Source organism: Pristiophorus japonicus, chromosome 1 (genome assembly GCF_044704955.1).
Source record: "Pristiophorus japonicus isolate sPriJap1 chromosome 1, sPriJap1.hap1, whole genome shotgun sequence".
Taxonomy (NCBI): Eukaryota; Metazoa; Chordata; class Chondrichthyes; family Pristiophoridae; genus Pristiophorus; species Pristiophorus japonicus.
The window spans coordinates 294,803,827-294,831,187 of record NC_091977.1 but is presented as its reverse complement, the minus strand read 5'-3'; the positions used below and the strand labels follow the sequence as shown (position 1 = coordinate 294,831,187).

The window sequence follows — 27,361 nt, the reverse complement described above, 5'->3', positions numbered from 1 at the left end:
CCCATCAAATATAGCTGATAAACATAGAAACATAGAAAATAGGTGCAAGAGGAGGCCATTCGACCCTTCGAGCCTGCACCACCATTCAATAACATTATGGCTGATCATTCATTCAGTACCCCTTTCCTGCTTTCTCTCCATACCCCTTGATCCCCTTAACCGTAAGGGCCACATCTAACTCCCGCTTGAATATATCCAGTGAACTGGCATCAACGACTTTCTGTGGCAGGGAATTCCACAGGTTAACAACTCTGAGTGAAGAAGTTTCTCCTCATCTCAGTCCTAAATGGCCTACCCCTTATCCTAAGACTATGTCCCCTGGTTCTGGACTTCCCCAACATCGGGAACATTCTTCCCGCATCTATCCTGTCCAGTCCCGTCAGAATCTAATACGTGTCTATGAGCTCCCCACTCATCCTTCTAAACTCCAGTGAATAAAGGCCCAGTTGATTCAGTCTCTCCTCATGTGACAGCCCAACCATCCCTGGAATCAGTCTGGTGAACCTTTGCTGCACTCCCTCAATAGCAAGAACGTACTTCCTCAGATTAGACGACCAAAACTGAACACAATATTCCAGGTGAGGCCTCACCAAGGCCCTGCACAGCTGCATTAAGACCTCCCTGCTTCTATATTCAAATCCCCTAGTTATGAAAGCCAACATACCATTTGCCTTCTTTACCGCCTGCTGTACCTGCGTGCCCACTTTCAGTGACTGATGACATCCGGGTCTCGTTGCACCTCCCCTTTTCCTAGTCTGCCGCCATTCAGATAATATTCTGCCTTCGTGTTTTTGCCCCCAAAATGGATAACCTCACATTTATCCACATTATACTGCATCTGCCATGTATTTGCCCACTCACCTAACCTGTCCAAGTCATCCTGCAGCCTATTAGCGTGCTCCTCACAGCTCACACCACCACCCAGTTTAGTGTCATCTGCAAACTTGGAGATATTACACTCTATTCCTTCATCTAAATTGTTAATGTACACTGTAAAGAGCTGGGGTCCCAGCACTGAGCCCTGCGGCACTCCACTAGTCACTGCCTGCCATCCTGAAAAGGACCCGTTTATCCCCACTCTCTGCTTCCTGTCTGCCAACCAGTTCCTTATCCACGTCAGTATATTACCCCCAATATTATGTGCTTTGATTATGCACACCAATCTCTTGTGCGGGACCTTGTTAAAAGCCTTTTGAAAGTCTAAATACACCACATCCACTGGTTCTCTCTTGTCCACTCTGCTAGTTACATCCTCAAAAAATTCCAGAAGATTCGTCAAGCATGATTTCCCTTTCATAAATCCATGCTGACTTGGTCCGATCCCGTCACTGCTTTCCAAATGCGCTGCTATTTCATCCTTAATGATTGATTCCAACATTTTCCCCACAACTGATGTCAGGCTAACCGGTCTATAATTACCAGTTTTCTCTCTCCCTCCTTTTTTAAAAAAGTGGTGTTACATTAGCTACTCTTCAGTCCATAGGAACTGATCCAGAGTCGATAGACTGTTGGAAAATGATCACCAATCCATCCACTATTTCTAGGGCCACTTCCTTGAGTACTCTGGGATGCAAACTATCAGGCCCCGGGGATTTATCAGACTTCAATCCCATCAATTTCCCACTCAATAAGGATATCCTTCAGTTCCTCCTTCTCACTCGACCCACTGTCCCCAGTACCTTCGGAAGGTTATTTATATCTTCCTTCGCGAAGACAGAACCAAAGAATTGGTTCAATTGGTCTGCCATTTCTTTGTTCCCCATTATAAATTCACCTGAATCAGACTGCAAGGGACCTACGTTTGTCTTCACTAATCTTTTTCTCTTCACATATTTATAGAAGCTTTTGCAGTCAGTTTTTAATATTCCCTGCAAGCTTCCTCTCATACTCTATTTTCCCCCTCCTAATTAAACCCTTAGTCCTCCTCTGTTAAATTTCTCCCAGTCCTCGGGTGTGTTGCTTTTTCTCGCCAATTTATATGCCTCTTCCTTGGCTTTAACACTATCCTTAATTTCCTTTGCTAGCCATGGTTGAGCCACCTTCCCAGTTTTATTTTTACTCCAGACAGGGATGAACAATTGCTGAAGTTCATCCATGTGATCTTTAAATGTTTGCCACTGCCTATCTACCGTCAACCCTTTAAGTATCCTTTGCCAGTCTATTCTAGCCAATTCATGCCTCAAACCGTCAAAGTTACCTTTCTTTAAGTTCTGGACCCTAGTTTCCGAATTAACTGTCACTCTCCATCTTAATAAAGAACTGTACCATATTATGGTCACTTTTCCCCAAGGGGCCTCGCACAACAAGATTGCTAATTAGTCCCTTCTCATTACACATCACCCAGTCTAGGAAGGCTTAAGAACACAGTTACTTGGGTGAGGAAAAATATTTGCATGTAATTTAACAATTGCATACACAGAATCTTCATACAAGGATACTGATGAACAAAACATTAACACACATACCGTACAGCAATTCAGAACCAATATTTTACTACTGGCAAAAATGACTAACTGTAATAAAGTCCAGCCAATTAACTTAAAAATAATCTATTACATAATTCCTGCAAAGTGAATGACCATTTCCAAAAAAAATCTGCAATTCATTGAAATATAACTTGAATTATGTGTCATATAAATCACACAACTCTTCCAATTCTATTCATGTGGAACTGACGCAAACTTGCCCACATTAGGGGCCCAAGTTTCCACACGCGCCTAGAACGGCGCAGTCCCGACCTGGACGTCTGTTTTTCGCGCCACAAAGTGCGCCTAAAAAAATCCTCGGTATTCTCCACCTACTTGCAGGTCCTCTGGCCCTCGGCGCAGCCAGCACGAGCTGTGGGGGGGGCGGAGTCAGGTCCCTGCGCTGAAAACAGTGCCGGGACCTCTGCACATGCGCACTACAATGGGCACGCAAGTGCAGTAGCTCCAGGCGCCGAACTGTGTGGGAGGGACCGAAGCACGCAGCCCCTAGCCCTGGCCGAATGGCCTCACTGGGGTTGCGTTAATAAGGCTCCGCCCACGGCCAGCTCCTGCTTCTCCCCCACCGACCAGACCCGACACTCGCTCCCCGCCCCTCCCCCCCCAGACCAGACACCCGCTCCCCCCCCCGCGCCTCCGGACCAGACCAGACACCCGCCCCCCGCCCCTCCGGACCAGACCCAACACCCACGCCCCCGCCCCGACTGACCCGACCCGCGCTCCTGTTCCCGCTCCCCGCCTCGCCGACTCGCGCTCCTGTTCCCGCTCCCCGCCCCCCCCCCCCCGACGGGACCCGACCCGCGCTCCTGTTCCCGCTCCCCGACTGGACCTGACCCGCGCTTCTGTTCCCGCTCCCCGCCTCCCCAATGGACCCGACCCGCGCTCCTGTTCCCGCTCCCCGCCCCCCCCCGACGGGACCCGACCCGCGCTCCTGTTCCCGCTCCCCGCCTCCCCGACTGGACCCGACCCGCGCTCCTGTTCCCGCTCCCCGCCTCCCCAACTGGACCTGACCCGCGCTCCTGTTCCCGCTCCCCGCCTCCCCGACCCACGCACCTGTTCCCGCTCCCCGCCTCCCCAACTGGACCTGACCCGCGCTCCTGTTCCCGCTCCCCGACCCACGCACCTGTTCCCGCTCCCCGCCTCCCCGACTGGACCCGACCCGACCCGCGCTCCTGTTCCTGGAACCAAAACACACGACTTCCAAGTTAACAAAACTTTTCAAACTTTAAACAACAATTTTCTCCCAGAACCTCTGCAGAAACTTGCCAAAAATTCCAGAATATTAAACATTATTCAACCTTCACACATTCGGTGTTCACATTAAAGTGTTGTGCTATATAAAATACTGTTCTCTTGCATTTAAAGACAGCCCCATTGACAGTTGGGTGTTTTCAATTCATTCTACACAAAATTAAAATAGTACAATTTGCAGGTATCACAACAGCACTCCACAGATGACAGTTCCATGATTCAAACAAGAGAATTCATTTGCATTCCAAAGTATTCAACTATCTGTACCTATTTATAACCCAATATTTGCCAAGTTCCTTTTTAAAGGAGTGAATCAGCACAGCATGAGCATTTGATGGGAGTTTAATCCACACTTTTAATCGCATCTGACTTGACATTTTTGAAACACCAAATACCGCAATAACAATTTGAAGTTTAATAGCCTCCTCACATATGCTTTATTGATGCCTTGTAGCATTCATGTCAGCTGCAGCTCAGTGGGTAGCACAACTCGCCTCGGGGTCAGAAGATTGTGCGCAAGTCCCACAAATCTAGACTGACACTCCCGTGCAGTGCTGAAGGAGGTGCCGTCTTTCGGATGAGATGTTAAACCGAGGCCCTCTCTACTCTCTCAGGTGGACGTAAAAGATCTCAGCGCTGTTTCAAAGAAGAGCAGGGGAGTTATCACCAGTGTCCTGGCAAATATTTATCCTCAATCAACATAACAAAACAAACTATCTGGTCATTATCACATTGCTGTTTGTGGGAGCTTGCTGTGCGCAAATTGGCTGCTGCATTTCCCACACTACAACAGTCTCTACACTTCAAAAGTACTTAATTGGCTGTAAAGTGCTTTGAGACGTCCGGTGGTCGTAAAAGGCGCTATATAAATGTAAGTCTGTCTTTCTTTTTTTTTTAAAATGACCGGGATTATTTTTCCACATTCTATTTCTGTGAAACTCAATGAGCCATAAGTGCCCAACTCATCCTTGGTACGCTTCTGAATTCTCTCCAACAAATTATCGTTCTGAAGTTAGGGTATCCAAAAAAATGAAGACAATATTCCAAATGTGACCATTCCAATAAATTATAAATAGTTCAACTCATTCTCCCTCCGAACCAAAGCTTCCTCAAGATGCATCTCCTTAATTGATTAGACTCATTCATGATTGCTTCAGTTAACAAGAGTAAACTGTTCTAATGAGTTATCAAAATTGATTAAACATAAATGGAAATTTAAAGACCCGGTGTATTCTATTTACTAAATATTTATGCAATGATACTGACTCCAAATCTTTGCATTGAACAGGTTAGCAAAACTTTATGGAATGTATTTTAGAGACCAACGCATTAGATTAGACCATCTTCCGCTGCTTCATCAATGACCTGCATCTTAAGATCAGAAGGCGGAAGATGTTCACTGATGACTGCACAGTGTTCAGTTCCATTTGCAATTCCTCAGATAATGAAGCAGTCTGTGCCCACATGCAGCAAGACTGGACAGCATCCAGGCTTGGACTGATAAGTGGCATTTAACATTTGTGCCACACAAGTGGCAGGCAATGACCATCTCCAACAAGAGAGTCTAAGCACCTTCGCATAACATTCAATTGCATTAGCATTGTTGAATCCCCCACCATCAATATCATGGGGGTCACCATTGACCAGAAACTTAACTGGTTTCCTTTGGTTAACTTTAACTGTGACTACAGGGGCAGGTCAGAGGTTGGGTATACTGTGGTGAGTGACTCGCCTCCTGACTCCGAAAGCCTTTCCACCACCTACAAGAGTCAGGAGCATAATGGAATACTCTCCACTTGTCTGGATGGGTGAAGCTCCAACAACACTCAAGAGGCTCAAAATCATCCAGGACAAAGCAGCCCGCTTGATCAGCTCCCCACCCACAACCGGCGCAACGTGGTTGCAATGTGTACCATCTACAAGATACACTACAGCTCCAAGGTTTCTTCCACTGTACCTCCCAAACTCACGACCTCGACCATCTAGAAGGACAAAGGCAGCAGGCACATGGAAACACCACTTCCAAGTTCCCCTCCAAGTCTCACACCAACCTGACTTAGAAATATATCACCGTTCTTCATAGTCACTGGGTCAAACTCCTGGAACTCCTTCCCTAACAGCACTGTGGGAGTTCCTTCCCCACAGACTCAATCGGTTCAAGGCAGCGGCTCACCACCACCTTCTCAAGGGCAGTTAGGGATCAGCAACAAGTGATGGCCTTGCCAGCAACGCCCACACTCCATGAACAAAACAGGTCCCGCAGCATCCGTGAAAAATAGCAGTCAACATTTCAAGCCATTGGCCTCTTCTCAAGACTAGTAGATATTACAGAGGAGCAGCATTTTAAAAAAGAACACAAGGGAATAGAGAGAATGGAAAAACAAAAGACAAAGAAAAATAAAATGACGAAGTGTTTGGGTGGAAGACAGGAGGCGATTAATGGCAGACGTGATGTTAGCAGGAGACAAAAGGAGACGAGAGAGAAATTATAGAAATAAAGGTCAGATACAAAACAGAGGGTGTGAATAGCTAGAGGATAGGTAGCAATGGAAGCATTTATATTAAAATATTGATAAAGCAGAGCAAGCTCTAGTGGCCTGGGAGTAAAGGAAGCAGGCCAACACCAAGGGTCAGACTATCCCACCTGTAGTGTTCCAAAAAGGCACCCCAAGTACCAATCTGCTCCCACCCCCATCCCCGAAAACACCGGCAACACCATACCACATTGCTAGCGCCGACTACCAGAAAGAAAATGGGAATTTTAGTTAAGGTTTGAAGTTGTAACACTAACATTAAGCCGAGAAGGCTGCAAAGTGTCTAGTAGAAAGATGAGGTCCCCAAATCTACATTGAACTTTACTGAAACAGTGCAGGGCAAAGACAGAGGTCAGAGTGGAAGTGGGCAGAGAATTGAAATTGAAAGCAACAGGGAGCTCTGGGCCATATTTGAAAACAGAATTGGAGATGTTCAATCCAGCGGTCACCTAATTTGCATTTTATTTCTCCAATGTAGAGGTGACGAATATAGTAAACTAGGTTGGAGGAAGTTCATGTAGATGATGGTCTCACACAGGAGCATTTGAGATCCTGGACAGTGGTGTGGGGGGAGGTAAATGGACAAGTGTTCATATCTCCTGTGCTTGAATGGAAAGGAAAGCAGGGGTTGGGGTGATTTGAATGAACCAGGGTGGCAGAGAGGGAATAGCCTCTTTGGAATGTTAGGAGGGGAGGGGGGGGAAGGAAGAGAGATGTCAGAAATGGCAGAAGAAAATAATCTGTCAGATTCAGAGGCCGGTGGGCAGAAAGTGAGAACAAGGGGGAAACCCCATCACGATTCTGAGAGGCAAAGGAATCGGCGAAGACACAATTACAGGAAATGGGTTGGACTCGATTAAAGGTCCTGTCAACCACGGTGGAGGGGAATACTTGGCTGAGGAATAAGGACGACATTTCAAATCTTGGGTGGTATCATTAGGGCAGATGTGGCAGAGATGGAGAAACTGAGAGTAGGGAATGGGGTCCTTACAGGTTGCAGAGTAGGAAGAACTATTATCCAGGTAGTTTTGAGAGTCAGTTGGCTTGTAAAAGACGACAGCAGACAGCCTATCCCCTGAGATAGAAAGAGAGAAGTCTAGGAAAGGAAGGCAAGTTTCCAAGAGGGAACATATAAAAAGGTAAGGGATGGGTGGAAATTTAGAGCAAAATTGATGAATTTCTCAAGATCTGTGCAAGTAGGAAGCAGCCCTGACATAGTCATCAACATAACAGAAAAAGAGATCAGGAAGGGAACCGAAGTAGGGCTGGAACAAAGAATGTTTGTCGTATTCTACAAAAAGACAGTTAGAATCCATGTGGGTATCCACAGAAACACCTTTTATCCTTGAGCAAGTGAATGAAATTAAAGGAAATGTTGTTCAATGCGAGAACAAGTTCATCCAGATGTTGGTGATTGGTGTTGGACAGGAACTGTTTGGGCCACTGATCAAGGAAGTGGAGAGTCCATGGGCCACCCTGGTGAGGGATTGAGTGTAAAGGCATTGTACATCCAGATGCAAGTTTTGTTGTGTAATGGGAAATGTTACATGGTATGGCTCCAAGCAACAAAGAGCATGAACCTCAGGTTTGCTTCCTGGTCCTTGGTGAGTTAACCAATGTCAGCTAGGCAGCAGTGAGTTGCTATAATTGGTCTAAATGCTCCGAAACGGAGGGTGTGGGATAGTACCACCGACAGTTCGTGCTAGAAAGTTGAACTGTGGACATCAGGTCAGGATAGGATTGGACATGATTGCATTACCTCCTTACAGCAAATAGCCTGCTCAGACTCACCACCTATTCTCACACATGTAAAATGGCTTGTTGAATGAGATGTCAAAGAGCTTAGGGTTTGTGTGAAAATATGAAATACATTTGCAGGAAACTTTAAAATAATTTAAAGATCATCTGTCATAAGGATCTGAATATGGCATCAAGGCTGTTCCTGTATCATAAAAGACAGCGACTGCTGCCAATGAAGTTGAAGTAGTTGTACATGCGCAGTCTGGTTTTTTTTGTTGTTTGCTAACTGAAAAGGAAAATTGTCGCCATCACAAAAAAATCACTCCGAGAGAAAGGAGGGGAGGGGGGGGGGGAAAAAAAATCAACGAGTAAAGATGTGTTAAATAAAGGTGAAAGAGAGTTCAACAGGAGGCGAATTGATGTAAATTGGAAGGAAAATATGAACAGAGTGAGGAGCTGAATGTGTCGAGGGGCTAACTGGTACTGGTAACATACTACCATTGAACAGGGAACAGAGTAGGCCCTCAGGACACACGAGCACTGAGGAAACAAAAGCAGAAACAGCAGCGAGAGCAAAGCTACAACAGGTCAAAGGCAGGCATTTATAAAAAGGAAAATAAACGGGCCAGGATAGAAGGGGGAAGCCGGTCGAACAAAACCACCATAGATTTAGGCGCACAATACTTCTGTGCAGTTTCTGGTCATTAGCAGCAGTCACTCTGATTATAAAAACGTGTGTTAGATCATATGTGGATAAAAGCTGTTATTTTCAGTGTGAGAGATAGATTACTGGCACTAATTTTCCTTTGATGAGAATGGTCTACAGGGAACATAATCAGTGATGCTGCTTATTTTTTTACCATAAAGTTCCAAACTAAGAAAATCTGTCAGATAAACAGTATGAAAATATCTGCTTTGTGGCTGTAATACAAAGGGCAAATTTTAGCATTTATTTTAAACAAGTAATATTGGCATATTGTTAGAATACTTTAAAATCATAAATTGTAAGAAAAGCAATATAAAATTATAAATATTTATTTCAACAAACTCAACTGTTCATAATCTTTATTTTATCACAGCTAAAAAAATGAAGCTGGATAAAACTGGCAGTCTTTTATAGACTAACCCTTTTAATATAGCCATTTTCCTGTCAATATGAAGTGGTTTTGATTGTACAACTCAAGTGGCATTCTATCTGGGGAGTTAGTGATTTGAGATGAAAGAACATCTTGAGTAGGCAGTTTCACACTGACTTTACAATGGATCCAAGTGCAGCTCCAGCATGGTGCAAGGCTACACTTTAAAAGTGCCAAATGTCCATGGAACTCATGGGAACTTTATGAACTTACTAATGGATCTCACACAATATTGCTTAAAGGGCCAAGCACATGCTTGTGCATCATTGCTGCACCTTTCATTTAGATGATGGGACTGTTCCCCTGGTCATTAAATACATATGGTATGGGCTCAAGAAGCAGACTGAGGTATACAGAGCAAGAATGGGAGGCAGACTGAAGGCAAAAGGGAGCACAGTTGAGAGCAGAGCAGGTGGATCGCATAACTGTAGAAACAGAGCCCCATAAATTGCCTTCGAGATTAGTTGGGGAAATGCCCTATAAGCTGCCTAAAATGGAAACCACCCACATAATATGGAGCCTGTAATTGAACTGAATGCTGGGAAATGGCTGTAAATCAAAGCTACTTTAAGCCAGGGAAGTTGCCATATAATTAAGCCATAAAAATCTTCTAAGTTAAAATTCACTAAGTAATTAAAGTTCCTAAGTAATGACCCAAAGAGGACTGGCATTTCTTACTGCAGTAAAAATTTTGCTATCCCCAATAGGACCACCACCTAGGGAGGATACACATGTCAAATCTCCCATTTGTGTGAAAACCCCCCAAATACAGGAACCGCAGACATGAAGTCTGTCCTGCTCCAAGGACCTCCATGCTCCAGTGACTGACAGTCACAGGACTCCACATTTAACTGGTTGATTGACAGAATGGGAAGGGGAAGCGACCGTCTAGCATGTGTCAATCTGATTAATTGAATTTAAAGATTTCCTTTTGAAATTAAAAAAAGTGTTAAAATATAAAGAGGGGGTTTGTTACACTATCTGTAGCAATATTTTCCAGAAGTGATTAGATTAGAGTAGCAAGAGCAAAGGTTCATTATTCCTTGCAGATGTAGTTGTCTTTGTTCATTAGGAAACTCGTGTGTTCTCTAATCTTCAAGCAACTTTACTTAACAGATTTAAAAAGGGCACTTTGACAAGAGTATTCAGGACGAATAGTGAATCAAAGTTAAATTTAATGGCTATATCAGCTATTACATGCGGAAATAGGGTATAGAGTAGACTGAAATCAAGAAACAAAAGTGAATGCAGCTCAGATATTGTCACTTGCATCTAAGGTGGATTCAGTCGGAACCAAATATGTTGTGTTTAAGTATGCATTCAACTCCTTTTGAAAAGGATTGAATTGGTTTTGTCCAAGGTCATTTGATCAGCAGTTTAAGGAATAAAATGAGCATAATGCAGAATTCAATCTTAAAACATCTCCAAAACACCTGTAATACCATGCAATAAAAATGGAATGACTTAATTGCAATATAGAATGAATCACTGAACAGTGTTAACCAAACCACCAGCCCTCCCTCAACACATACACACACACACTAAAAATCCCAGCATTCAATGAAATAAAAGTGGGATTTGACTTCTTCAGTCATGCTAAAATGGTGACTCTGGTTAAACCCAATAACAGAATGTTTTAGATGATTGAGTAATGTAAAACAATTTCTTATACAACTCATTCTGGTTGTGTTTTTTTTTTAAAAAAGACGGAGCAATTTTTCAATGCAAGACATAATAGGACACTGGGCACACCTCACCTGCATAAACTGTTGCATCCATCTTCCCCACTTTTACTGGAGACCCCAAGGTATGCATTTCAGCAGCTACCTCATCCCATATTGGTTCCAACTTCTTGCAGTGGCCACACCAAGGTGCATAGAACTGAAATAAACATGTTGCAACAATTAGCAGCCGATTCATTGGTTAGTAATGTAATTCAATCAGTAGAGGGCTTAGGGAAGTAACTTCAATTCAGAACAATTTTAAAAAACATTAGGAATTCAAATCAAACTCCTCCCGCCCCATCCAATTTCTTTTTTTAAACTTTCCTCACCCCAAGGAATATTGTCCTTTTCACCAGCAGTCAATGTTAAAAATATATGTATTTGCATCCTCAAATCTCCCGGAATATTTTACTAAGATTCGATTTGAATTTTTTTTCGTTAAAAAAAAATAAGAGTATCAAGTAAATTAGAATTCATTAAAAAGTTTTTTTAAAAAAAAAAAGGACCTGCTGATAGTGACACTTCCTTACGGTTTCAGGATACAAACATGTCAGGCAAACACCAGATGTGCACTTCTGCTGTACATATAACCAACCAAACTCTAAAATGGATCTGTAGACTAGGATAATCAGTATTAACAGATTACACTCAGATCTCCTGTGGTCTTGTTTATAGGTAGTCACGGATCAGGATTGTTGTTTCTACTCCTTTGAGTGGCTTGCCCAGTGCTGTAATGCAACAAATTTACTGAAACATATCACATGACTGACACAAGGTAAAGATATTATACACATTACTTAAAGTAAAAAATACATCCCATAGCTTTCAGTTATAAGATTCCTCTAATAAATATGTTTCTGATGAAAATAACTTTCATTGTTCTCTCTGCAACACCTCCAATGCTCAATTATTTGCATTATTGTGCAACATTTGTTTCCTTATCCCTCTGGCAGATTACATGCAAATATTTTTATTTGTTTATTTTCTCCTCCCTTCCCAAAACACTCAGTTGCTGTACCTTTACACTTTCCCCATGGCATATAGTGTGAAGTAGTGGTAGGACACGCAGGCTGATTAACAGTCTGCAACGTGAACCCTCCTTCCATGGCCATAACCATCCTTGGCCAGCCGACGTGGTGCTCAATCCTATATGGCAAGAGGGTTTTAATGGGCTACTGAACCTGGGAGTGCTTATTAGATATGTTCCATTTCTAACATCCCTCACCTTGATGGAGAACCAAAAAAAAACCACAGAAAAGACAAACAACAATTGCTGCCAATTGGAAGTAAAATGGAAGTACATTATTAGTTTGGGGATTTATTTTACATGCGTTTTGGTCCTGGCATTATTCAGAAAATGCCTAGCCTAAATTATTTCAAAAGACAAGCCACATCCATCACAGCAGATTAAGCAACAAACAACAGTTGTGTGGATCAACTGACATGGTACTAAGACACTCCAATAGTTATTACTATTACATTATTTTAAGGATTTAAAAAAATGGAGGTCCCAATCAATAATTTTTTCTGAAAAAAAGTTACAAAAAATGTTAATTTTTCCATACTTGCATTTTTCCCCATCTACAAATATCATACTGCATTGTGACTCCTGCAATTTGGGTCCCCAAGAGCAACAGTTTTGAACTAATCCCTGAAATCACAGCTCAATTGATTGTTCCTCCAGAGAGGAAGTTATTAATTATTTTAATGCCTTAAAAATTTACATTTTTGGGATGCACAAATTTGTGATGTGACTTCATACCGCCACGACCAAATAAATCCCCATCAGATCAAATTGGATCTGGTAGGAGCCTGTGCGAATGAAGCTGCCAAACCTTAAGCAAACTCATGAGCAATTCACTAGCATGGATTATGGATTCACCCCTCATTACCATGCCCAACAGGATCAGAGTGTCAAATTAACACACTTCAGCACCCTTTAACACATGCTTCAACATATTTTAGTTCCAGTGAAACATATATGGCTACTTTTTTCATTTGGTGCAGGACCAACACCAACAGCACCAACACCAGGCACATCAGTCAAGAAATTGGAGAGAATGCAAATCGACTCCTTTTACCCACTATGCTTTTGCAAAGACTGTTGTAAATATTTACTGGAGGTACAGGAATATCCCATGACATTAGTTGCACACTAATGAGGGGAGGCCTGGAAGTGAATGGCAGACTAGGTCAAGTCTTGTTAAATTAACATGCACTACAGAAGAAAAGTGGTGCCATGAGGTCTGGATGTACAGCTGGACTGGGAAAAAAATACAACTATTTTTCTATACTCGACGCTCCGAATGTGATTGATCCACACAGATTAAGTGACCAATACAAGATGGCTAGAAAAAAAAAACCAATCAGTAACACTCAAGGCTCTCTACAATCACATGTTCTACATACCACTATCTTGCACATTAAACCGAATAATTGAAGCGCGGGGTCACTAAGGCAACAATTAAATTAGGAATGATCACACCATCAAATGTAGAAGTAAGTTTTGATTCAAACTACTTGGGAATGGGAATTTTCATTCATAGTCTGTAGTGTAGTGTACAATTACTCAGCTATTTATAGAAGAAAATGTGTCGGAACTTGATGATTAAAAAAAAATGGCGACTTGCTTCCTGGTGTGGAGACTTTCAAATAGGATAGCTTCCTCCTTGCTCGGCCGTTCCAGCGACATCACCATCAGGGAGTGCCCCACCATACTGAAACAGGTTCATTGGAAGCTACAAGGGTGTGACTTTAAACCCCCCAAGTGCCACCTGGTCGCAACAACCCACACTATCATTGGGGAACACACATTTCCCAGATGATGCCATGTTTTCAATTAATCCTGTAGCTCGTAATAAATGGGAGCCCATCTTACCACAAAATCTACTTGAAGCTTGCTCTGGAAAATATCTTGGCCAACTTTATTTCTCACCTATCATCATCAACCTTATGAATGTTACTATTAATGATGTTCACTTAGTTCCTATCATCCTTTGCAGGGCAGTTATCTTAAAGGCAAACAGCAATCAAACCACTGCAAGTGACAAAGTGAACAGTGGGCAGATAAATGATGTTTTAGCATTCTAAATATTCAACTCTTTTACTTACGGATTACATCCATTTACTCTGGGCAAACAAGTGATATAATTTGCAAAACTTAGCTGCAAAGTGGGATCCTATTAAAAAACAGCCATATCTCACTTCAGTAGAGTATACGCTTGACCGCTACATTTCACAACATTTAATAGATGTGGCTAGAATATCAATCCTCTACACCATAGATTTTCAAACTGGAAGGGGGAGGGGGGGGGGGCAGGTGCAATGAGCTTATGAGCATACATGGGCTTCATCCCTCAAATCCCAAGATTATGAGTGCATAGTACCAACACATTATTGACCATGTACACCTTTATGTCAGCATCCTCTAGCTCCTGTGCCATATAACGGACGTGAGAGTGGAGTGTGATGTTTGAGAATAGTGCATAAATGGAGCGTTTTGTGAAGTGTAAAGTTGAGAATGTTGATCCAAGGGAAGGATAAACGGTCAGATTTTTTTCAACAAAAGCTTTCAGCTGAAAGGACAGATGGAAGTAATCAAAAGAACCCAGTGCTACCCTTGGAGTTCTGCTCTCCATATTATGAAAAGGATATAGGGACATTGGAGAAGGTGCAAAAAATATTTACTAGAATGATACCATAACTGAGAGGTCATACCCATCAGGAAAAATTGAACAAGCTCAGACTCTTAACTAGAAGATAGAAGACTGAGGGGTGACCCGATAAAGATCTCCAAGATTCTGAAAGAGTTCGATAGGGTAGATGTAGACATGTTTCCACTTGTGGGGGAGACCAGAACTAGGGGTCATAAATATAAGATAATCACTAATAAATCCAATAGGGAAATCAGGAGAAATGTATTTACCCAGAGACAGCGTTTAAAATGTGGAACTCACCACCACCAGGAGTAGTTGAGGTGACGAGATTAGGCGCATTTAAAAAGGTAGCTAGATAAACATGAGGGAGAAAGGAATAGAAGGATATGGGTTCGGCTGGATAGCTCTTTGTCGGCCGGCGTGGACACGATGGGCCAAAATGGCCTCCTTCCATACTGTAAATGTCTATGATTCTATATATTGTTGGGGTTAGATGAAAAGGGTGGGAGGAGTGCAGTACAGAAACAGCAACATGGACCAGTGGGGCCGAATGGCTTGTCTCTGTGTTGTAAATTACATAATACCCTTGCCAATGCACTTGAAGCTTCCTACGCGGTCACATATTAAATAGCAAGTAGTATAAAGTCTCATACAATTGGTGAAAGGCTTCTAGTGCCAACAGTGTGTAGAGGAAAGGTTTCTGATTAGCAACCTCAAAGCTCGACCACTGAACTCACGCCTCTTCTCAGTGCTTTGTGCAGAAATGGGATTGTTGGACCAGCAACTGCAGCTTCATACACGTTTGATGGCTGTTGGCTGTCACATGGTAAATTTTGGCAACAATCTGTGAACTTAAGAGGAGCATCGCACATTTATGAATGACTAAATCACCACATCCTCGATCAGCGATTCCAGGTTTGGTAGGCTATTTAGCTAACATATTTGACAAGCTCAATGAACTTAGCATTTTTTTGCAAGGCAAGAACTATAATATTCTCATTCTAGAAACATAGAAACAAAGAAAATAGGTGCAGGAGTAGGCCATTCGGCCCTTCGAGCCTGCACCACCATTCAATAAGATCATGGCTGATCATTCACCTCAGTACCTCTTTCCTGCTTTCTCTCCATACCCCTTTGATCCCTTTAGCCGTAAGGGCCATATCTAACTCCCTCTTGAATATATCCAATGAACTGGCATCAACAACCCTCTGCAGTAGGGAATTCCACAGGTTAACAACTCTGAGTGAAGAAGTTTCTCCTCATCTCAGTCCTAAATGGCTTACCCCTTATCCTTAGACTGTGTCCTCTAGTTCTGGACTTCCCAAACATCGGGAACATTCTTCCTGCATCTAACCTGTCCAGTCCCGTCAGAATTTTATGTTTCTATGAGATCCCCTCTCATCCTTCTAAACTCCAGTTGATCCAGTCTCTCCTTATATGTCGGTCCAGCCATCCCGGGAATCAGTCTGGTGAACCTTCGCTGCGCTCCCTCAATAGCAAGAACGTCCTTCCTCAGATTAGGAGACCAAAACTGAACACAATATTCCAGGTGAGGCCTCACCAAAGCCCTGTACAATTGCAGTAAGACCTCCCTGCTCCTATACTCAACCCCTAGCTATGAAGGCCAACATGACATTTGCCTTCACCGCCTGCTGTACCTGCATGCCAACTTTCAATGACTGATGTACCATGACACCCAGGTCTCGTTGCACCTCCCCTTCTTCTAATCTGCCGCCATTCAGATAATATTCTGCCTTCGTGTTTTTGCCACCAAAGTGGATAACCTCACATTTATCCACATTATACTGCATCTGCCATGCATTTGCCCACTCACCTAACCTGTCCAAGTCACCCTGCAGCATCTTAGCATCCTCCTCACAGCTCACACCGTCACCCAGTTTAGTGTCATCTGCAAACTTGGAGATATTACACTCAATTTTTTCATCTAAATCATTAATGTATATTGTAAATAGCTGGGGTCCCAGCACTGAGCCATGCGGCACCCCACTAGTCACTGCCTGCCATTCTGAAAAGAACCAGTTTATCCCGACTCTCTGCTTCCTGTCTGCCAACCAGTTCTCTATCCACTTCAGTATATTATCCCTAATGCCATGTGCTTTAATTCTGCACACCAATCTATTGTGTGGGACCTTGTCAAAAGCCTTTTGAAAGTCCAAATACACCACATCCACTGGTTCTCCCTTTTCCACTCGACTATTTACATCCTCAAAAAATTCTAGAAGATTTGTCAAGCATGATTTTCCTTTCATAAATCCATTTTGACTTGGACCGATGTTGTCACTGCTTTCCAAATGCGCTGTTATTTCATCTTTAATAATTGATTCCAACATTTTCCCCACTACTGATGTCAGGTTAACCAGACTATAATTACCCGTTTTCTCTCTGTCCTTTTTTAAAAAGTGGTGTTATGTTACATTAGCTACCCTCCAGTCCATAGGGACTGATCCAGTCGATAGACTGTTGGAAAATGGTCACCAATGCATCCACTATTTTTAGGGCCACTTCCTTAAGTACTCTGGGATGCAGACTACCAGGCCCCGGGCATTTATTGGCCTTCAATCCTATCAATTTCCCGCCTAATAAGGATATCTTTCAGTTCCTCCTTCTCACTAGACCCTCAGTCCCCTAGTACTGCTGGAAGGTTATTTGTGTCTTCCTTCGTGAAGACAGAACCAAAGTATTTGTTCAACTGGTCTGCCATTTCTTTGTTCCCCATTACAAATTCACCTGAATCTGACTGCAAGGGGCCTACGTTTGTCTTCACATATCTATAGAAGCTTTTGCAATCAGTTTTTATGTTCACGGCAAGCTTCCTCTCATACTCTATTTTCCCCTTCCTAATTAAACCCTTTGTGCTCCTCTGATGAATTCTAAATTTCTCCCAGTCTTCAGGTTTGCTGCTTTTTCTGGCCAATTTATATGCTTCTTCCTTGGATTTAACGCTATCCTTAATTCCCCTTGTTAGCCACGGTTGAGCCACCTTCCCAGTTTTATTTTTACTCCAGACAGGAATGTACAATTGTTGAAGTTCATCCATGTGATCTTTAAATGTTTGCCATTGCCTATCCATTGCCTTTAAGTATCATTTGCCAGTCTATTCTAGCCAATTCACGTCTCATACCATCAAAGTAACCTTTTAAGTTCAGGACCCTAGTCTCTGAATTAACTGTGTCACTCTCCATCTTAATAAAGAATTCTACCATATTATGGTCACTCTTCCCCAAGGGGCCTCGCACAAGATTGCTAATTAGTGCTTTCTCATTACACATCACCCAGTCTAAGATGGCCAGCCCTCGAATTGGTTCCTCGACATATTAGTCCAGAAAACCATCCCTAATACACTCCAGGAAATCCTCCTCCACCGTATTGCTACCAGTTTGGTTAGCCCAATCTATATGTAGATGAAAGTCGCCCATGATAACTGCTGTACCGTTATTGCATGCATCCCTAATTTCTTATTTGATGCTGTCCCCAACCTCACTACTACTATTTGGTGGTCTGTACACAACTCCCACTAAAAATTACAGATTTAGTCAAAAGAACATTATTCTATGGAGTAGCTATGTGCTGCAAGATAATGTACCTATGTTCCCAACATGTTCCTCTGTCATTATGGACAAGAAGTCCTGGAAGTTAATCTGGAACATTTATCTTAACTTTACAGAAAATTCAGCAAATATTTTCCCGAAAGAGCCAAATTAATTGCAGGATTTTGCCTTAATTTGAAATCTGTTTTCAGAGGACTTTGTAGCAAAGACCATGATTGCCGTGAGAATTTGATTGACATTGCTGGTGACTATGTATTGAGACATAATTTTAATGTCATGGCTCTTGATCAGTTCTGGCTCTCAATTCAAAGAAAAAGTTCCTGAATTGTCCCAAAAAAATACTTATTCACTTTGCTTTAATGTAGCTGCGTCAATTGGTTGTTCTTTGCTTACTTGCATCATAAACAAGCGTAGAAGCTTCTTGAATGTAGAGACTGATTTGAGGTTGAAACTCTCCAAAAATCAAAACAATTCTACAAATGTGCATCAGCAAACATATTTATTTTTCAGAGATAAAGAGGAGGCATCAAGTTTATTCAGTAGTCTAGTAATTATACGATGCTACTGAATAAACTTGAACATAAAAAAGAATACTTGATGACTCAACTTTGTCTGAGTAGGATGAGCCTGTTGGATAGTACTCTGTTATTTATGTTGCTTTCTGTCTTAAGGAATATTATATTAGCTGCAAAAATTAAATCCTCTTAATTTTTCTTAGGAAATTGGATTCATGAACAGGAACAACCTTTAGGAGTCTCTACTCTACACAATTATAGATGGGGGCAGTATTAAAAGGCTGCTAGCGTTTATACCAGTCCTCCAAATTTATGCCAAGAATGAAAGAACTGCTACATCTGATTCTCAACACTATACAAATCCAGAAGAAAACACATCATCATCTTTTGCCTATAAAAATCTTTCCCAGACATTATCACTTAAAACGCAGATGCAAAACACCGCTGTTCAGTCCGTAAGCATGACCACAAGCTTCTGGTCGCCGGTTTCTTAGACATAGAAACATAGAAAATATGTGCAGGAGCAGGCCATTTGGCCCTTCTAGCCTGCACCGCCATTCAATGAGTTCATGGCTGAACATGCAACTTCAGTACCCCATTCCTGCTTTCTCGCCATACCCTTTGATCCCCCGAGTAGTAAGGACTTCATCTAACTCCCTTTTGAATATATTTAGTGAATTGGCCTCAACTACTTTCTGTGGTAGAGAATTCCACAGGTTCACCACTCTCTGGGTGAAGAAGTTTCTCCTCATCTCGGTCCTAAATGACTTATCCCTTATCCTTAGACTGTGACCCCTGGTTCTGGACTTCCCCAACATTGGGAACATTCTTCCTGCATCCAACCTGTCTAAACCCGTCAGAATTTTAAAACGTTTCTATGAGGTCCCCTCTCATTCTTCTGAACTCGTGAATACAAGCCCAGTTGATCCAGTCTTTCTTGATAGGTCAGTCCCACCATCCCGGGAATCAGTCTGGTGAACCTTCGCTGCACTCCCTCAATAGCAAGAATGTCCTTCCTCAAGTTAGGAGACCAAAACTGTACACAATACTCCAGGTGTGGCCTCACCAAGGCCCTGCACAACTGTAGCAACACCTCCCTGCCCCTGTACTCAAATCCCCTCACTATGAAGGCCAACATGCCATTTGCTTTCTTAACCGCCTGCTGTACCTGCATGCCAACCTTCAATGACTGATGTACCATGACACCCAGGTCTCGTTGCACCTCTCCTTTTCCTAATCTGTCACCGTTCAGATAATAGTCTGTCTCTCTGTTTTTACCACCAAAGTGGATAACCTCACATTTATCCACATTATACTTCATCTGCCATGCATTTGCCCACTCACCTAATCTATCCAAGTCACTCTGCAGCCTCATAACATCCTCCTCACAGCTCACACTGCCAACCAACTTAGTGTCATCCGCAAATTTGGAGATACTACATTTAATCCCCTCATCTAAATCATTAATGTACAATGTAAACAGCTGAGGCCCCAGCACAGAACCCTGCGGTACCCCACTCGTCACTGCCTGCCATTCTGAAAAGTACCCATTTACTCCTATTCTTTGCTTCCTGTCTGACAACCAGTTCTCAATCCATGTCAGCACACTACCCCCAATCCCATGTGCTTTAATACTATCCCTGATTTCCCTTGATAGCCACGGTTGAGCCACCTTCCCTTTTTTATTTTTACGCCAGACAGGGATGTACAATTGTTGTAGTTCATCCATGCGGTCTCGAAGGCCCCAAGTTTCCACACGCGGCAAAACGGGTGCCCCTCCAAGCAGCTCGATGTCTGATTGGCGCAGCGCCCAGGGGGCGGAGCCTACCACTCGCGCCGATTTTGTAAGTAGGAGGGGGGCGGGCACAATTTAAATGAGTTTTTTTCGTGCCGGCAACGCTGCGCGTGCGCATTGGAGCGTTCGCGCACGCGCCGTGTTGAGGAAACATTGGCACTCGGCCATTTTAAAAAGTGCTGCAGAAAAAGTGAAAATTTGTTTATTGAACCCTTGCAAAGGCTGGTATTTTAATTTTCTTGATATTTCTGTGTGTGAGGGTGAGGGAGTGCATTCTGTAATTAAAGATAGACTCTGATAAACGGGACACATGCACTTGTTTGAGACTATTCAAATTCTTTGTTGCTGTTCAATTTTTAACATTTAATAAAACCACATTGCCCTTCCATGATCAGCACGGAGGCTTCTTGCAACTTTCTCCCCCTGCCGTCCGTCGGGCCCGACGGCAAACGGCTGCCTCAAGTAATGAGGCTTCCTGCAGCCTTCTCCCTGCCTCCCCCCACCCCCTGCCATCGGGAATGGCTGCCTCAAGTAATGAGGCTTCCTGCAGCCTTCTCCCTCCCTCCCCCCCCCCCCGCCGTCGTTCAGTCCCGACGGCAAACCGCTGCCTGAAAGGCCTGCCTGAAGCACTTTCACACAGGTAGGAACATGGTTTATTTAATCTTTTCTTTGCTTATAAATGTTTTATTCAGGTTGGATTTATTTGTATAATATTTGTATAAGTATAACTAAGGATTTATTGTAGAATGTAATGACTTCCCTTCCCCCCTCCCCCCCCCCTCCACCTCGTTCCCGACGCCTAATTTGTAACCTGCGCCTGATTTTTTTAATGTATAGACAAGGTTTTTTCAAGCCTACAAAAATCTTCACTTGCTCCATTCTAAGTTAGTTTGGAGTACGTTTTCACTGTGGAAACTTTCAAATCAGGCGTCAGTGGCCGGACACGCCCCCTTTTGAAAAAAAAATTCTGTTCAAAAGTGAAACTGTTCTACCTGACTAGAACTGCAGAAAACTTAAATGTGGAGAATTCCGATTTCTATGATACTCCGTTCTCCACCAGTTGCTCCTAAAAATCTGGAACAAATCATGTGGAAACTTGGGGCCTAAATGTCTGCCATTGCCCATCCACAGTCAACCCCTTAAGTATCATTCGCCAATCTATCCTAGCCAATTCACACCTCATACCTTCAAAGTTACCCTTCTTTAAGTTCTGGACCATGGTCTCTGAATTAACTGTTTCATTCTCCATCCTAATGCAGAATTCCACCATATTATGGTCACTCTTCCCCAAGGGGCCTTGCACAACGAGATTGCTAATTAATCCTCTCTCATTGCACAACACCCAGTCTAAGATGGCCTCCCCCCTAGTTAGTTCCTCGACATATTGGTCGAGAAAACCATCCCTTATGCACTCCAGGAAATCCTCCTTTACCGTATTGCTTCCAGTTTGGCTAGCTCAATCTATGTGCATATTAAAGTCACCCATTATAACTGCTGCACCTTTATTGCATGCACCCCTAATTTCCTGTTTGATGCCCTCCCCAACATCACTACTACTGTTTGGAGGTCTGCACACAACTCCCACTAACGTTTTTTGCCCTTTGGTGTTCTGCAGCTCTACCCATATAGATTCCACATCATCCAAGCTAATGTCCTTCCTAACTATTGCATTAATCTCCTCTTTAACCAGCAATGCTACCCCACCTCCTTTTCCTTTTATTCTATCCTTCCTGAATGTTGAATACCCCTGGATGTTGAGTTCCCAGCCCTGAGCATCCTGGAGCCACGTCTCCGTAATCCCGATCACATCATATTTGTTAACATCTATTTGCACAGTTAATTCATCCACCTTATTACGGATACTCCTTGCATTAAGACACAAAGCCTCAGGCTTGTTTTTTTAACACCCTTCGTCCTTTTAGAATTTTGCTGTACAGTGGCCTTTTGTTCTTTGCCTTGGGTTTCTCTGCTCTCCACTTTTCCTCATCTCCTTTCTGTCTTTTGCTTTTGTCTCCTTTTTGTTTCCTTCTGTCTCCCTGCATCGGTTCCCATCCCCCTGCCATATTAGTTTAACTCCTCTCCAACAGCACTAGCAAACACTCCCCCTAGGACATTGGTTCCGGTCCTGCCCAGGTGCAGACCGTCCGGTTTGTACTGGTCCCACCTCCCCCAGAACCGGTTCCAATGCCCCAGGAATTTGAATCCCTCCCTGCTGCACCACTGCTCAAGCCACGTATTCATCTGCGCTATCCTGCGATTCCTACTCTGACTAGCACGTGGCACTGGTAGCAATCCCGAGATTACTACTTTTGAGGTCCTACTTTTTAAATTTAGCTCCTAGCTCCTTAAATTCGTTTTGTAGGACCTCATCCCTTTTTTTTTAAACCTGTCGTTGGTACCAATGTGCACCACGACAACTGGCTGTTCTCCCTCCCTTTTTAGAATGTCCTGCACCTGCTCCGAGACATCCTTGACCCTTGCACCAGGGAGGCAACATACCATCCTGGAGTCTCGGTTGCGGCCGCAGAAACGCCTATCTATTCCCCTCACAATTGAATCCCCTATCACTATCGCTCTCCCACTCTTTTTCCTGCCCTCCTGTGCAACAGAGCCAGCCACGGTTCTTTCTCGGCCTCTTGCACTGTTCCAACGAAGTTCAACATAAGCTCGAGGAGCAGTACCCCATCTTTCATTTCGGCACTTTACAGCCTTCTGGACTCATCGAGCTCAACAATTTCAGATAACCTCTGCCCTTATTTTCTCTTTTTTTCTCTCTCTTTCCCATGGCAGCTGATAATGATTCTGCCATCTCCATTTACACTATCTAGACTCATCTTTTGTTTCTTAACTTGTCCCATTTCCATCTCTTTGCCTTGAACCATCATCCCTTTTGTCTCTTAATCTCTTCCACCCGATCAAACATCTTCCCTTTTGTTCTTCCCCCCCACCCCCCCCTCCCGCCCCACCCTTGCTTAAACTCGGTTACATCTCTAACGTTTTCCAGTTCTGACGAAGGGTCATCGACCTGAAATGTTAACTGTTTCTCTCTCTCTCCACAGATGCTGAGTATTTTCAGCATTCTCAGTTTTTATCACTTAAAACAAAAAGGGCCTAGAAATTAGTGTCAAGCAGTGGCGCAAAATGGGTGGCATTGGATCGGACGCTCAGCCTGTTACTCAGTTCCATTGCAGTCACCTTGATCAGTTGTGTAAGATATATGGACTAGACGTTCCTCTTTTGTGCAGATCGCCCAAAAATGGGCGTTATTTCTAGCGTGGGCGGTAAAAATGGGTTTTGAGATCGCCGGATTATCATCCATTTTCAAAACCCTAACTTTACATTTTTGAAAATGGGCATTACCGCGAGCGATCTGAAATGGGTGTTAGCGATAATTTTTTTTGACCTTCTGCCATAAAGTGTCGCCGACCATGGCAATGCTCGTTACTTGCGTTTCAGAAAGTCAGGGGTCATCATTACATGCGCATAAGAGACAGAGAGGGGGAGCAGAGAGGGACTGAAATGGTGTGGTGTGCGCTCGTTTGGCTGTTGTGGGAGGCACGAGCGAGAGTCACCTGCAGCAAAAAGCCTGCTAAGCACAAAGAAGGTAGTTGGCATCGAGTTTCTGTGGAAAAAATAATATTTAACATGGAAGGGATGAAGGAGGCGACCCAGCACACTGTGGAGACTGGGGACACTGGCGAAAGCAGTGAGCTGGGAGGGGAACAAAAGGGAGGACGACGAAAAAGAGCGAGGAAGTTCTCGGACGAAGCAAATGCCTCCCTCATGCAGGAGATCGAGTCAATTGACCCAGGGAGGGCGTGGGAAGCCCACCCCAAAGGCCTACCAGAAGATATGGGCCGAGATAGTCTCATCGGCGACCAACGAGGTACGTGAGGGCATCCAATGCCGCAAGTGATGTAACGACCTTGTCGGATCCACCAGAGTATTACATTTATTTATATGTACTTATATATTTATATAATTGGAATTGTAAGTGTAATGAGTGATTAAGATCAGATGTGATGTCTTGCACTTATACCAGGAAGGTTGTACTCAAAGCCTGCGGTCACAGTGTAAGTTTTCAGGTAAAGAATGATCATTTTCATTATAATCATGATTACATCTATCGGTTAAGTGTTGTATCAGTCTCTGTGACAGTATCTAGCAATGATATCACACAATGATCTTGTGCCATGTCTTGCTGTTATTACATTTTACAGAAGCTTTCGAGGAATAGGGCCGAGCAGAGGCGAACGGGTGGGGGGGCCACCTGTCATCATCGACTACACCGACATTGAGGAGCGGGTGCTGGCACTAGTGGGGAGCCACCCCGGTCGGCCATGCAAGCAGCAACATAGCCTGATGTGATGCCCCGTGAGTAAAGTATACACCATTGCATGATGAAAGTCAATAGATGCCACACCCACTCATATCCGACCAATATTACATGATAGATGAATCATAAAATTCTTCTCTAAATAATGATGTCCTCATGAGAATCATTGCAATGCAGAATTTGGTGATGGTCATGAAATGTGAGGTCTGTGATGATCTTGATAGCTGTGTTGCTTTTGTCATGCATATGCTGTGTGTAGCACTGGACTCACCTTGTGACCCTAGCACTCGCTTCTCCTCTAATAACCTAATTTATGTTTTGCAGCTCAGCCAGCAGCACGGCCCCATGCAAGAACACTGAGCCCAGAAGGTGGGGGCGCGGGGACGGACTCACCGGACTCTTCCCCCATCTGGTGCTAAGGGGCACCGATTCTTGCCGTGCATCTGTTGGGTCCCTTCTCCACGGATGACAGCGCCAACTTCGAGGAGCCTGCTTCCCCAACCTCCATAATCCCTTCGACATTGATGACATCTAGTGCGCCTGCGGCCATTCCAACATCCACCGTGGAGGTACTGGGCCCAAGCAGCTTGCCACACGGCACCCCAGGTGTCTCCAGGACAGCGCCGACCGAGCGGAGGTTGGTTCGACGCAGCAGGTCTGCTCCATGAACGGCTGATCTGAGCAGTGACATGGTACACTTGTCCAGGAGGAGTGTTGGCATAGTGTTGACAATGGGGGTCATATCCCTCCAGCTGGCCAGCATGTCCGCCACCATGACAGAGTACGTGCCGTGGATAGCCAGGAACACTGGTGGCAGAAGCCGCCCAGTGGTCCCGGAGTGCGACACTGTACCCCAAGGTTCCGCACTCCCATTGCCAACGACACGAGAGCCAGGAGGAAGATCTTGCTTCTGACCCGGAGGATGTTCCCACCTCGGGACCATCCTCTCCAATATCCGTCCAAGCAGCGGTTCTGCCGTCATCCCCCCCAATGAAGCAGCGCCTCAGGAGCTCCTCGGCCAGGTGGCTTGGAGTCAGGAGGGGAAGGGATAGAGATGGCAGGGGGGTGGGAAGTGAGGTGCATGGCCGCAGGTGTTGTCTTGGGCATATTTTTATGTTGTTGGTGCTATTTTGGTGGGAGAGGCGGGGTAAGGGGCGAGGGGGCTACCTTGCTGGTTTGCATGTGTATTCTGTGTTGCTGGAAATGGTGACCAATCAAATTATGTAAATGTGATAAATTTGTTGCAGGGTGGGGTGGGGTGTCTTTTACAATTATAATTATGATTTCACACAAATGGTCGGATTAAATGTTTTTTATTTAACATAACCTTGTTGCGCATTGTCTCAGATAGCTGCACCGTTACACACTGGTGATTCCTTAACATGAAAGGGTATAATTACACTTAACTTGAATCAACTTTTACTTCAACTGCCACCAAGGTGATGCATACCATTGATGTATGACCTGCACACCCAGCAGTGTTGCAGCTTTGCAAATAACAAATGAGCGCTTTGCTTGAAAGAACATTATGAGCTGCTAACGCAAGAGTCTTGCAGCTATGTAGCCACCACGGGCCCTTTCCTGCAGTCTAGAGGGGGGCGGCGGCATGGTTTTAGCGTCAGCCTGATTGTCTGGTTCGAGGTCAGCGTCCACCTCCTCTTCCTCTCTCTCCTGAGGTGGGCCATCAGTCCCTTCTGGCAATTCTTGCCCCCTCCTGATAGCCAAGTTCTGCAGCATTGAGCACACCACCATGAATTGATCTACCTGCTCAGGGTGGTATTGGAGCTCTCCTCCAGAGTGATCCAGGCATCTAATGCGCTGCTTAAGCACTCCAATGGTTTGACGATATTGTGAGTGGCTTTCGTATCGCTTCTCGGCTTCGGTGTAGGTGTCAGGCAGGGGGGTCATCAGCCAGGTGGCGAGGCCATATCCTTTGTCACCAAGCATCCAGCATTGACCTTGTGGCCGACTGGTAAACATGTCAGATATAGTGCTCTCACGCAGGATGAGCATCAAGGATGCTGCCCAGAAATTTAGCATTCACTGCCATAATTATTAGCTGGTGATCGACAACGAGATGCAGAGAGAGTGGAATCCCTTGTGATTCCTAAAAACCTCTGCACCCTGAAAAGATACCCGCATCGTGATGTGCGTGCAGTCTACTGTTCCCTGGGGAAGTTAGCAATTCGGTAGAATCCTAAAGCCCTTTCAGTCAGAGTTTCTCTGGTCATAGGAAAGCTGATAAAGTCCATCCTGTGTGCGTAAAGGGCTTCAGTCACCTGTCTAATGCAGCAATGTATGGCATGCTAAGATATACCGCAAATGTCGCCAGCTGGGGCCTGAAAGGAACCCGACGCATAGAACGAAAGTCCCACGGTGACCGTGACCTCGACGGACAGTGCGGTCCTGATGGTGCTGGCAGGCTGCAGAGCTCTTCTGATGAGTTGGCATATCTCCTTGTGGAAGCGCCGTCTCCTAAGGCAAGTGTTTTTGGACAAGTCAAGGTAAGACCGCTTCTCCCTGTAAGTGCAGTGGGTGTAAGGTCTGGTCCTACTCATCAGTCTGACACGTCTTAGATTGGGCACATAATGCTGTTAAATATATCTTCTACCATCTCTAGTC

General features: G+C 44.2%; 1 protein-coding gene across 2 annotated transcripts in view; it reads right to left on the bottom strand.

The window, feature by feature from the left end:
* Positions 1 to 27,361, bottom strand: part of LOC139270908 (protein disulfide-isomerase TMX3-like) — a 188,422-nt gene that overhangs the window by 136,783 nt on the left and 24,278 nt on the right. For both annotated transcript variants that reach the window (XM_070888472.1, XM_070888473.1), the window contains exon 4: positions 10,902 to 11,025. In XM_070888472.1, the coding sequence (XP_070744573.1) occupies positions 10,902 to 11,025 (124 nt within the window). The remainder of the gene's footprint in view (positions 1 to 10,901; positions 11,026 to 27,361) is intronic.